The sequence below is a fragment of the Nerophis ophidion genome, linkage group LG09 (assembly GCF_033978795.1).
Source record: "Nerophis ophidion isolate RoL-2023_Sa linkage group LG09, RoL_Noph_v1.0, whole genome shotgun sequence".
NCBI lineage: Eukaryota > Metazoa > Chordata > Actinopteri > Syngnathiformes > Syngnathidae > Nerophis > Nerophis ophidion.
Window position 1 is genome coordinate 46360455 of NC_084619.1, and position 14292 is coordinate 46374746.

Here is a 14292-nt window from a genome sequence, read left to right on the forward strand (position 1 = left end):
AATAGTATTTACAGTATATGTATATATATATATATATATATATATATATATGTGTGTGTGTATAAGTGTATATATGTATGTATATATACTGTATATATGTATATATATATATATATATATATGCATGTATATATATCTATATGTGTGTATACATACGTGTGTATTTATATATATATTCATATATGTGGGTACATATGTGTGTACGTGTATGTGTACACGTGTGTGTATTTATATATGTAGATACATTTATATGTGTGTGTGTATATATATGTTGTGTATGATATACGTTATGCACACAATATGTACATATGTATATATATTTAGTATTTATATGTGTATATATATATATATATATATATATGTGTGTGTCTATATATGTGTATATATATATATATATAAAAATATATGTGTATGCGCATATATATCTATATGTGTGTGTATATATACTTGTGTGTATTTGTATATATATGTTTACATATGTGGGTACATATATGTGTTTGTGTTTATATACGTGTGTGTATTTATATTTATATATTTACATATGTGGGTACATATACATGTGTGTGTGTATATATATGTCATATATGATATACGTTATGCTACATGTTGTATATACATATATAGAATAATAGTACTTGTTTGATTCCTTCAGAAGAGTTCCTTCAAGAAACTTACACACACACACACACACACATATATATATATATATATATATATATATATATATATATATATATATATATATATATATATTCATCCATCCATTTTCTACCACCTGTCCCTTTTGGGGTCGCTGTATCCTATCTCAGCTGTGGTGAACATGCCCTTTCCCAACTACTTTGGCACGTGTTGCAGCCATGAAATTCTAAGTTAATTATTATTTGCAAAAAAAAAGTAAAGTTTATGAGTTTGAACATCAAATATCTTGTCTTTGTAGTACATTCAATTGAATATGGGTTGAAAAGGGTTTGCAAATCATTGTATTCCGTTTATATTTACATCCAACCCAAATTCCCAACTCATATGGAAACAGGGTTTGTATATATATATATATATATATATATATATATATATATATATATATATATATATATATATATATATATATATATTAGAGATGCGAGGATAGGAAATTATATCATCCGCAACCGCATCACTAAAGTCGTCATCCACCCGCCACACACCCGAACCAACATTTCATCAAAGCCACACCCGCCCGCCACCCGCCCGTTGTTATATATCTAATATAGACGACGTAAGGCATTAGTGAGGTTAGAAAGTGTGACTCCCTCCAAATAGCACAGACACAATGGCTTCCTTGAACTGATTTATTTGAAGGCTTCCTTCCCTTCAAATTCACCGTGAAAACTGTAATAAATAAAGCACGTTACAAACGTAAAAATAATAACATGCACAGCATGTGCATCAAATATTTTACCAAGTAAAATACCAAAAAATGACAAACATATACCTCGTTGGCCATACCCGGAAGTAGCTTCCTTACATCCGTCGACAGACTAAACGAGACACTTCAAAATAAAAGTATGCGCACGCACTGTTTCAAATAGTGCTGCTTGTTTTTCGTATGTGGGTAACAACATTTAACTATTTATAAATGGTTGATTTCTATAGGCTAGTAAGGTAAAGTGTTGTACCTGACAAGTTTGGTCTACCTTGCTTCTGCAGCCTTCATCAGAGGTGTCACGTGATGTTAGCGTGACGTTGTCTGTGACGTGATTTTAATTTTCCTGAAGGAACTCTCCTGATGGATGTATATATATATATATATATATATATATATATATATATATATATATATGTATGTATATATATACGTTTAATATCTTAAAAACATTGAAAATTGAATATCATGTTAAAAAGTTCATTTTAATGATAAATGTATATACGTGGTTCCAGAATGTTTAAAGTGTTACCAACAGTGCATTATGTGTGAAGGCAGTTGGCTGGTCCGTCCTCCTGTTCCTGATTGTACTGGGAGCACTAGGACGCCTCATCAAGCCTTGTTTGGATGACCACGCCACCTTCCTGCAGACGCGATACTGGAGCAACTACCTTGACGTTGAGCAGAAGCTCTTTGATGAAACCTGTGTCCTCCATGCTCGGGACTTTGCCCAAAAATGTGTCGTACAGTTTTTCAACGACATGAGGGAGGATTCGAACATCTCTCCTCCGCACCCACAAGTTATCCCTCACTTGACCGACGAATGGGACGAGAATGAGGAAGAGAGACTTCATGGAATAACAAAGCAGGAGCAGGTGGACCAACTGCTGAAAAAATGGTACTTCAGTAAACCAGAATTGGACATCACCAAAACCTACAGACCCAGGATGAGTGTTGTCTGAAAGGAAGGGAAGGAAAGGTTTTTATCTTCTGATGTGTAGACATCATGAAGACAAACACATTATTGTGTACATATTTATTACAAACTATTTAATACATGGATAAATTATACCAATGCTCCTTAACGTAACAGAAAATAGCCATTTGTTTATTTCCCTTTGTCCAGAGACATGAATAATGAATTAAAAAAATGTGTGCATTTTTTTAGTTGCTGTGGTAGAATCTAGGTTAATGCTGCTATGGTTTTATTTTGAAGCCTGAGTTACACCTAACAGGAAGTCAGTGTGTGCAGTTCAATGCTGTGTAATTAGGCAATAATTATTGTGCTGCCCAGTAATAATGGTGAAGTTAACCATATTACCACACATACTAATCACGCCATTTTTCATTGAAATGACCTCATTAGAAAAGATTGGCTCTACAGTGTTTGTGTCTCTGTCAATTTAAAAAGTAATGATTTGAATACATTTGTGTACAGTCTCAAAATATTTGCATATTGTATGTGTTGGAGGCCCAGCCACACAATGCAAACATGCAAAGGGTCATTTGGAATGGATTATTTTGGTGACCATGTCACCATAGCAACCAATTGGCATAATGGCGAATGAAATGGGACCAAACTTTAATAAAATGTTTGAATCTGCATACTTACAGATAATGTGAAATCAAACCATGGTGCAGCAATTTATTAAACAATCTTGCCTTCCCTCATTCTTCCTCATTCTGCCCAATTTGTGATGTTTTTCCAACTAGTGACAGCAGCGGATATCTCCTAATATGGTAGAAATTTACCAGAAGAGCTTTGCTCGTTATGGTATGTAGACAACAAGGAAGTCTTTTAAAGGGGTCATGTTATGATTTTGTTTCTAAACTTCAAACATATCCTTTTGGTCTATCTAACAGGTAAAGGTGGTTTTTGGTCAAAATGTTGCGTAAATTATGTTTTACATCTTCATGCCGTTTTCTGACCGTCTCTTCAGAAAGTGCCATTTTGTGGGTGGTCTGAATTACATACCTCCACTTCAACAGCGTCTTTTCCCAATCAGCATGGTTGTATTTTTAGCGCATCCATATTGGGTCTACTGACAGATACAAGTTTGAAATGTATGCTACTTTGTCTTAGAAATGGCAACAGCGGTGTATGCATGTTACTGTACGAGCCAGTTTGCCCCACAACCAGGGGAAAGAGAAAAAGAAAGCGCTTCCTGACTACAGCGCAGACTACAATGGCGTACTGGTGCAAAGCTCTTCGGGTAAATGTTTAATACATATGGAGATATCCGCTGATGCAACTGGGGAAAAACGTGACAAATTGGGCAAATTCCAAATGACTCGTTTGGAGGAAGTAGCTCCGCAATGCTTCCATGGTTTGATTTCAAATTTCCCCGACTTATGCAGATCACAAATACACTAAAACAGTTACCAATAGGTAAGGAATGTTGGTTTTGCATAGGAAGTGTTACGTTTAAAGGAGGAGTTGACTGCACGGAACCACAAGGAGGCGGTATAGCTCTAAGTATTTTATTACATATCTACAATATATACATACCACAATAATGCTATAATCAACCAGAGAATGAAGTGTGACCAAAATCCAAGAGTGTGTAGTGTTAGAATAGGTGTGGTAATTACTTAAATGTTTTACCTAGTGTTGAATGGAGAGGAAGGACAAGGCATGAAGGCAGTCCGTTTGCAAGCAAGCAGTCAAGGGGCTGGGGCGAAGCAACGGGGTCCGTGTCCGAGCAGGGGAGGTCGAGGATCGGTGTATGCAACCCGGAAAGGAGTCAAGGCACACAGCTCGATCACAGGAGAACAGGGGAAGCACTGCAGGAAGACAACAGGGACATCAGACACGGAAACAAGGAAGTCACAGGGAGAGAGCAAGTACGCAGGATGGAAGCCGGCGCGGATCCTTGGGTCCATTGGTCTTTATACAGCTTGCCCTCATCAGTCACAGGTGTGCTGATTGCTGATCATCAACAGCCTTGCCAACGTGTGGGCGTGATGCAGCCAGCGCGACCAGGGGCGTGTCCTGGCTTGCTGCTAACGGAGGTGCTGACAGCCCTTGCTGCAGATGACAAGCGGGTTTGAGCCCGCGCCGTGACAGTACCCCCCTCCTTACGGATAGATTGCAAATGTCCTAGGACTTAGAGCAGAACGAGATCAAGAAACAATGGAGGGCACAGGGAGGAAATGGTGGTGGGTCGCCGGCCCAAGTGTCCTCGAATCCATCGGTGACGAGTCTGCTGGTGGCGGCGAGTAGCCCGCCGCTGCAGCCGGCGAGTCGGACGGCCAAAGAACGGCAACCGTCTTGGCTGTTGGGAAGGCAGATGCGAGTGGCGCCATTACAGCAGTAGCCCACGAGTACCACGCCCTTGTGCTGGACGTCGCTGCTGTTAGCGCAAAAAGCGTCCATGCACTGGCCACAGAGGGCTCCGCATGGCTGCCTATGTGGCCGGCCAGCCGGAAGTCATTGGAGATAGGGAGGTTGGCTCCCAGGTGTGCTAATTGCTTATCGTCAACAGCCTTGCTGGCGTGTGGGCTTGATGCGGCCAGCGCGAACAAGGGCGTGTTCTGCCTTGCTGACAACGGAGGTACTAGCAGCCCACGCCATGACAGGAAGTCCCCTTTAAAAGTATAAACTAAAATTATAATATGACCACTTGAAGTAATTATTTAGATATTTATTTATTTACTTACTTTGGAGCAAAGACGGTGTCCACAATGTACAGTACATCCGAACATGACATGACAATCAACAATGCCCCCACAAAGAAGGATAAAAACCACTGAAATATTCTCGATCGCTAAAACAAAGTAAATGCGGGAAATATCGCTCAAAGGAAGACGTGAAACTGCTACAGGAAAATACAAAAAAAAAAGACAAAAAGCTAGCAAAATAGGAGCGCAAGACAAGAACTAAAACACTACACAGAAGAAAACAGCAAAAAACTCAAAATAAGTCACGGCGTGATATGACAGGTCGTGACAGTACACCTATTTTGAGACAAGAGCTATATTGATGGTTATGGTTTAAAGTCATATCCAACAAGATAGATAGATAGATAGATAGATAGATAGTACTTTATTGATTCCTTCAGGAGAATTCCTTCAGGAAAATTAAAATTCCAGCAGCAGTGTACGGAGTTCAGATCAATTTGAATAAAAGTAAACAGTAAATAATGGGGGTTTAAATGGAAACAAAAAAGAGAAATATTACAATGAGAATAAAAACTAAAAAGCAACATTGGGAATAAAAATATAACAGTAAAATAAGAATATAACAAGACAAAGTAGGCAGTAGTGACCATGTTATGAAAACGTATTGCACTGTTATTGTTTTGCATCCCCTGTCATCCTAGTACCCCCCGCCCCCCGCCCCAGCGAGGAGTTGTACAGTCTAATGGCGTGTGGGACAAATGAGTTTTTGAGTCTATCAGTCCTGCACTTGGGATGAAGCAGTCTAGAACTGAACAGGCTCCTCTGGCTGCTGATAACGCTATGCAGAGGGAGACTGGCATCATCCAGGATGCTCACTAGTTTGTCAACAGTCCTCTTCTCTGCCACCGTCACCAGTGAGTCCAGTTTCAAACTGCGATAATGACTTCTTACTGTCAACTGAGTTTATTTTTTTTAATGATTTCTGCTGGTGGTGTGCCTTCATATTTTTTTCAACGCAAAAAATGTGCCTTGGCTCAAAAAAGGTTGAAATGCACTGATGTTAATAATATGTTTCACTATGTAAAGCGCTTTGAGTGAATAGGGAAAAGCTCAATATAAATATAATTCACTTCACCCTTATGTGTTCTCCTGGCCGCTGGACTTTGTTATTAATATTTATATTATATATAATTTTCTTTATAAATCTTAATAATCTACTTGTTAATTTCCTGCTAACAATGCACTTCAATCTACATTTCTTAAACTTACTAAGCACTACAGGGTCAATAGGGTTGTATCAATATATGATTGATACTAGAGTGATTAAATAATTTTTTTTAAATTCTATAATATCAGTTTTTGTTGTTTTTGTTTATGTTTACAAATTCAAGGAACAATTCCCTGACCACAGGAAGACTGAGGCTAAACCCCAAAGAGTTTAAATAGTAGCCGATTTTTGCTTTTGTTTAGTTTTTGTTTTTTTTTGTGAAGTGAAGTGAAGAGAATTATATTTATATAGCGCTTTTCTCTAGTGACTCAAAGCGCTTTACATAGTGAAACCCAATATCTAAGTTACATTTAAACCAGTGTGGGTGGCACTGGGAGCAGGTGGGTAAAGTGTCTTGCCCAAGGACACAACGGCAGTGACTAGGATGGCAGAAGCGGGAATCGAACCTGCAACCCTCAAGTTGCTGGCACGGCTGCTCTACCAACCGAGCTATACCGCTCGTGTACGATTGACTTTGTTTTGATCACACAATTATTTGTAATAAAACAAAATAGGCAGCTAATGTACTTTAAATATTGTATTGATATTGATACACTGTCAATAACACTATAAACACATTTTAAAATCTACAGATAATACATATGATGGGTAGGACTTGAGGTAACTCATTGATGATCAGAAACCGAAGCAAAAAACCCTGATCGCAACACTCCGAGGGGATACTGTACATTTTGGTATCGATCGATTTTTTCTCATCTTAACACCAACAACAACACAACATATTTGTGAAAATAAGCATAAGGGGACAAAAAAATCTCATCACGCTATAACCAACCCAATACCCTTGGTAAAAAAAATATTGTGATTCATATTGATATTTGATATTCAATAAAGTCAAATACAAAAATGGCAACATGAGAAGTAACCCCACAAAGTAAATCTGTACAGCAAATAAAGTCAAAGTTAAAGTCCAAACGATAGTCACACGCACACACACACTAGGTGTGGTCAAATTATCCTTCGCATTTGACCCATCCTCATGTTCACTCCCTGGGAGGTGAGGAGAGCAGTGAGCAGCAGCGGTGTCCGCGCTCGGGAATCATTTTGATGATTTAACCCCGAATTCCAACCCTTGATGCTGAGTGCCAAGCATGGAGGCAATGGTTACCATTTTTATAGTCTTTGATATGACTCGGCCGGGGTTTGAACTCACAACCTTCCTGTCTCAGGGGCGGACACTCCCACCACAAGCCCACTGAGCAGGTGGGCACCTTCACCAACAATATGATTTGCCTGATTCGCTGAACAGGACAAAAATAAAGGAAAATTAATTTTTGCAGCGCCACAATATTCAATTGGTGCAACCGCAGGTGCAGACATACAACACAGGGGGCGTTATTGTTTAACATAGGCACCTCTGATTGACAGTGCTAAAACTCTTCACAGTGCACCTTATTATTTTTCCTGGCAGGAAATCCATCATCCTTGTGGTGCCCCTTGAGAATGCCACCCCAGAACAATTTAGTGACTCAAAACAATTTACGCCAATGTTGCCCAGTGCCACAGCTTTTCAACCAATCCCATATGAAACAGAATCTGCCAGCATTGCACAATGTAAAATCCTTCGACAGCTGCGTTACCACTTTCTGCACTTGCAGTCGTACTGTATGTGTTTTACTACGTTTTAGGCCTCATGTCCACACGCAAATGCATACTTTGGTCCTTAAAAACACAGACTTATGCAAATGCTGGCCAAAGTGTAGAGTTCCAAGCTATCCGCTTAATGCAGTGGTTCTCAACCTTTTTTCAGTGATGAACCCCCTGTGGACTTTTTTTTTTAATTCAAATACCCCCTAATCAGAGCAAAACATTTTTGGTTGAAAAAAGAGATAAAGACGTAAAATACAGCACTATGTCATCAGTTTCTGATTTATTAAATTGTATAAAAGTGCAAAATGATGCTCATTTGTAGTGGTCTTTCTTGAACTATTTGGAAAAAAAAAGATATAAAAGTAACTAAAAACATGTTGAAAAATAAACAAGTGTTTCAATTGTAAATAAAGATTTCTAAACATAGAAGTAATCATTAACTTAAAGTGCCCTCTTTGGGGATTGTAATAGAGATCCATCTAGATTCATGAACTTAATTCTAAACATTTCTTCACAAAAAAAGAAATCTTAAACATCTATATTTATGGAACATCTCCACAAAAAGTATAGCTGTCAACACTAAATATTGCATTTTTGCATTTATTTTCACATTGTATGAACTTACATTCATATTTTGTTGAAGTATTATTCAATAAATATATTTATAAAAGATTTTAGAATTGTTGCTATTTTTAGAATATTTAAAAAAAATATTTTGTACTCCTTGGCATACCTTGAAGTACCCCCAGGGGTATGCATACCCCCATTTGAGAACCACTGGCTTAGCGTATGCATGTACATGGAGACTAGTACTCCTCGGATGACGTCACGGTTGCGTGCTGTCCTTGCCAAAGCTCAACAACACTGCCTTGCTGGCTTTAGACCAGGGGTCTCAAACTCAATTTCCCTGGGGGCCACTGTATGCAGAAACAGGGTGAGGCTGGGCCGCAAGAAAAGATTTCTTAAAAAATCTAACATGCACCTTTTAATGACTTCACCTTCTTTGAATCGCTTTCCCGCCCTAGCAACATACTTGCCAACTCTCGCGATCTTACCGGGAAACACCCGAATATCAGTGCCCCTTCCGACAATCTCCCGGGGGTAATCATTCTCTCGGTTTTCACCTGGACAACAATATGAAGGACGTGCCGTGATGGCACTGCCTTTAGTGTCCTCTACAACCTGCCGTCTCGTCAGCTTTTCCACCATACAAACAGTGTGCCAGCCCAGTCACATATTGTATGAGGTTTCAGCAGACCCACGGAAGTGACTGCAAGACATACTTGATCAACAGCCATACAGGTCAGACTGAGGGTGGCCGTATAAACAACTTTTTCACTGTTACAAATATGCGCCACACCAAACAAGATTGACAAACACATTTTGGGAGGACATCCGCAATGTAACACAACATAGACACACAACATAAACACAACAGTACAAATACCCAGAATTCGATGCAGCCCTAAGTCTTCCGGGCTACAATAGGGTGCAGGGTTAGGGGTGGCGGGGGTGTATATTGTAGCCCGTAAAAGTTAGGGCTGCATGGGGTTCTGGGTATTTTTTCTGTTGTGTTACTGTAACAGTATTAAACTTGTTTATATGGCCACCCTCAGTGTGACCTGTGTGGCTGTTGATCAAGTATGTCTTGCAGTCGCTACTGCGTCTACAGAAGCCAAATACATAATGTGGTTGGGTTGGCACGCTGTTTGTAGAGTTTGTAGAGGACGCTAAAGGCAGTGCCTCCATGGTGTCCCTTTAATATTGTTGTTTGGGTGAAATTCGGGAGAATGATCACCCCTGGAGGGGCACTGAAAATTGGGAGTCTCCCGGAAAAATCAAGGGTATACCAGTATGACGCTGCAAAGCGTCATTCAAATAAAACTCACGGGCCACACAAATCTTCACACCAAGGTGCGCGCCACAAAATAACTGCGTGTTTGAGACCCCTGCTTTAGACACACGATACGAGGACTTACTGTTTGTTTGAACGTAAATAAGCTTCTATTATTACTCTACATAAAAAAAAAAAAAAGACACATTAAAATGTGCTTTGCGACACTCCTGCCAGTGCTAATGACAGTCAGCTGTTTTGATACGATTGCTGTCGGACCTCCACCTGATGGGACAACTTTGAAAAGTAAAACTTTTTGACACCTCTGTGTCATAAAAAAAAGTGCAACATTATCTCATGTTTCAGTCCTTATTTAACATGATCATGACGTCGAGAGTTTTGCAGCAGCACACACAGGTCCTTGCGCTTTAGGCACTCAAACATTCATGAGGTTCCGTTGGCTCTTTAGTGTGTGCTGATTTTTTAAAATAATGTACAATTCACTGTACATGTAATACATCCCCATGTTGCTGATTAAACGTGTTGGGTTTTGCAGCACAGAGGGTATGGAAGGTTTAAACACAAAAAAAAAGAATCATAATGTTCCCAGGGCTCTGTGTAAGTGTAGGGTGGTTTTAAGGACAATGGACATGGCATTGTATGTCTAATATATCAAAATAAACACTATAATAACATAGGTGTAATGCCACCAAGTCAGCTGTGACTGCTTTTTCCAGGCTTCTTTTTGGAAAAAATGTGCATGATAGCAGGTGTATACATTTGAGCATTGACGTGCGGTAAACTAAACACCAAGTGAGGCATACATACTTTTTTTTCTTCTTTTTTTTTTATTACTTAAATTCATATGTGCAGCTCTCGTCATTGTTGATTTAGGTTGCACATTAGAGTTACAAGAAAAAAAAAGGGAGTTATTCGCTTCCATAATAACCTTATCATAATGGTATTATGATATGATAAATGGGTCCAAAAACAATTTAATAAACTTGTTATTAAATACTTTTTGGTTCCTTTGGTTTTAACAAAATAAATAAAGTATTGTGAGTGTATCTTGCCTTTCTGTATTTGTATCAAAAGCAGCAATAGCTATCCTCCATGAAAACGTACTTTGTATGATCGCATTCATTTTGTCTTAAAGTCCAGTTTAGAGAAGTATTTAGTCTTGGATACAGTATATAATCCTCCATATTGGCAAAAACATTCATTTAATTCAATTTCATTCCAAGAAATTAACCAATATTTTTGCATCTGACAAAAAGCACCCACCAACGCTGGCTTACTCTAATTAAAATGCCATGTTTGTTATAAATACAGTAAAAAAAAAAAAAAGAAAAGAAAAAAATGCTGGCTTCCGCTAGAGAGACCTGTGTCCGCTAGCTTGAGTGCCCCCACTTCTCCCAGTGTGGCGAGTCAGAGTACTGCTGAGGCATTGAACTGCAAGTTGACAATATATCGCCCCCTACCTTGAAGCAGAGGTACTTGCTACCTCAAGACCTGCCTTTTACACGTGGCAACAAGCATGCGCCCCCTCTCACGCATACCCAATACACACTGTGTGTATCCGTGGAGGCACCGCCTGTGTCTGCCTCACTTCTCATCTGCTGCACTGTTTTGATCAGGAAACATGGAATTTCTGCGATTTTGACCATGCAAATTATCAAAATATACAGGAACCACACCGAAATCACATAGAAAGCATAAACCAAAAGAAAAATATTAAAACTTATTTTATTTTATTGCTTCGTTTTGGAACATCTCATGGTCAAGTCACCTGCCTCACTGGCCTCTCCTCACAGCACGTCACTGCATTTGAGTGTAGACATAAACCGTTTTGAAACCACATTTGTGTGGATGGAGATTGTTTTAACCTTGGATATGCGTTTTTGAAACTCTGGCCTGAGCTCACAGACTGTTAGTATGTTACTCATTTTTGCTGTTGTAAAAAACTGAGAGTAAGATACACACACACACAACCCCAATAGGGATAAACAGTAGAAAATGGATGGATGGAGGCTCCAGCACCCCCCGCGACCTCGAAAGGGACAAGCGGTAGAAAATGGATGGCTGGATGGAAATACTAATAATGTGGCCAAGTGGAATGATGCACAACAATATACATGTTTAACATTACCGAGATGGACAACGGCAACCTCCAATGGGGAGAGACCGTTGAATTCTAAGGCTGGTATCCCCGCTGGTACAGGTCCAATTATGACATGGACCAGAAGCTGGTGTATAGAAAAATATGATCCATTTATTGTTTCACAATAATATAAACAGCATCACTATAAATATAGTCGTTTCCATGAGGGCAATATATGTCAATAAGATACATCACATATTATGCATGTTTTTTTCCTTAAAACATGTTCAAAAACGGGTAGGGAGAAGTAAAGCTTATTCAATCCTATCCTCTTTCTACATCACAGCAGTTACTGTTGTTACTGTTACAGTTGGAAATGATAGATTGCTGATATACATCAATGCTTCCGAAATTCTAAATCACTTTTCGAAATAGACTTAACATTATTAATATCAGTATTACTGATACCAATTACAAAAATGCCTCAAAATAGCCCAAAACCTATAATATGGGCTTTTTGAACATATCTCATAGTCGTTCTCATTGACATCCCACTGGGTTGTAAGTTTTTCCTTGCCCTTATGTGGGCCCTGAACCGAGGATGTCGTTGTGGCTTGTGCAGCCCTTTGAGACACTTGCTATTTAGGGCTATATAAATAAACATTGATTGATAGAAAAACAATTTTCCATTATATTGAAGCTGTGGCGACTTGTCCAGGCTGTACCCCTCCTTCTGCCCGAATGCAGCTGAGATAGGATCCAGCCACCCCGAAAGGGATAATCGGTAGAAAATGGATTGGATAGATGTACTGAAACTGTTATATTATTTGTCCGATTTATGACACCAAAAGACTTCAAATAGATATGATCAAAATAGTTACAATCTCACAGAGATTCCCGAGCCATTTTGAGAGATAATGAGGGCGCCGGTGTTGTGCCGAATTATGCACCCTCGCCGTAAAATGCACCCCCTGGCGGGAGCGCGCTTACGTCGCTCGGTTGCGTCACCCGTCTCGAAAAGTAGCTAAACTCGGCTAAAATCGCCTCTTTCGGCATAAAAATGTACATAACAAGGTGAATAATCCAAGTTGTCTTTACTTTGGATGTATTAATGGATGGATTAATTGTGATTCTTTAATGATTTCGCCGTCATTGCCTTTAATGATTTCGTCGTCATTCAATCGCCTCTTTCGGCAGAAAAATGTACATAACAAGGTGAATAATCCAAGTTGTCTTTACTTTGGATGTATTAATGGATGGATTAATTGTAATTCTTTAATGATTTCGCCGTCATTGCCTTTAATGATTTCGTAACTCATCCTTACCCCCCCTGTATACTGTGAAAACCATGTGATGATTGGACCTCCACAGGCGGAGTTAGGGGGGGGAGTGCTTTTTCAGGCAGCACCAATAGCCCACCTGCCGGGAAATGCACCCCTTATCTATCTCTGGCTAGGATGCTCGTACAGACATGAAACTCACCCTAGTAACTCATCCTTACCCCCCCCCCCCCCCCTGTATACTGTGAAAACCATGTGATGATTGGACCTCCAGAGGCGGAGTTAGGGGTGGGGGTGCTTTTTCAGGCAGCACCAATAGCCCACCTGCCGGAAAAAGCACCCCCTATCTATCTCTGGCTAGGATGCTCGTAGAGACATGAAACTCACCCTGGTGACTCATCCTTACCCCCCCCCCCCTGTATTCAGTGAAAACCATGTGATGATCGGACCTCCACAGGCGGAGTTAGGGGGGGGGGGTGCTTTTTCAGGCAGCACCAATAGCCCACCTGCCGGGAAATGCACCCCCTATCTATCTCTGGCTAGGATGCTCGTAGAAACATGAAACTCACCCTGGTGACTCATCCTTACCCTCCCCCCTGTATACAGTGAAAACCATGTGATGATTGGACCTCCACAGGCGGAGTTAGGGGGTGGGGGGGGTGCTTTTTCAGGCAGCACCAACAGTCCACCTGCCGGGAAATGCACCCCCTATCTATCTCTGGCTAGGATGCTTGTAGAAACATGAAACTCACCCTGGTGACTCATCCTTACCCCCCCTGTATACAGTGAAAACCATGTGATGATCGGACCTCCACAGGCGGAGTTAGGGGGGGGGTGCTTTTTCAGGCAGCACCAACAGCCCACCGGCCGGGAAATGCATGTTTTTCCCCTCTAAACTCTCTCCCTTTCTTTATAATGCCAATTTTCTGCTGGATTTAGTCTCTATAAACTCCAAGGAAAACAATACCCGGCTGGGGACAATTTTTGAAATTGGTCTCCAAACGAAAGCGTCAAAAATACGGCCCCTGGATTTTTATTCATTTTTTGAAATTTTTGGGACATGGGGGACTTGTGGGACTCCATCCCGGGTACGATTTTTGAACATTTTGAGGACTTTTGCCTACTTTCCCAACTTTCCCCCCCACTTCCAGTGTGACTTTGCGGTGTGCACTATGG

General features: G+C 40.1%; 1 protein-coding gene across 1 annotated transcript in view; it reads left to right on the forward strand.

The window, feature by feature from the left end:
* The window catches only part of calhm3 (calcium homeostasis modulator 3), a 6950-nt gene extending 3918 nt beyond the window's left edge, over positions 1-3032 (forward strand). The window contains exon 4 of the mRNA XM_061911062.1: positions 1957-3032. Within this exon, the coding sequence (XP_061767046.1) occupies positions 1957-2364 (408 nt within the window). The 3' untranslated portion in view covers positions 2365-3032. The remainder of the gene's footprint in view (positions 1-1956) is intronic.
* Positions 3033-14292: the final 11260 nt, after the last annotated feature.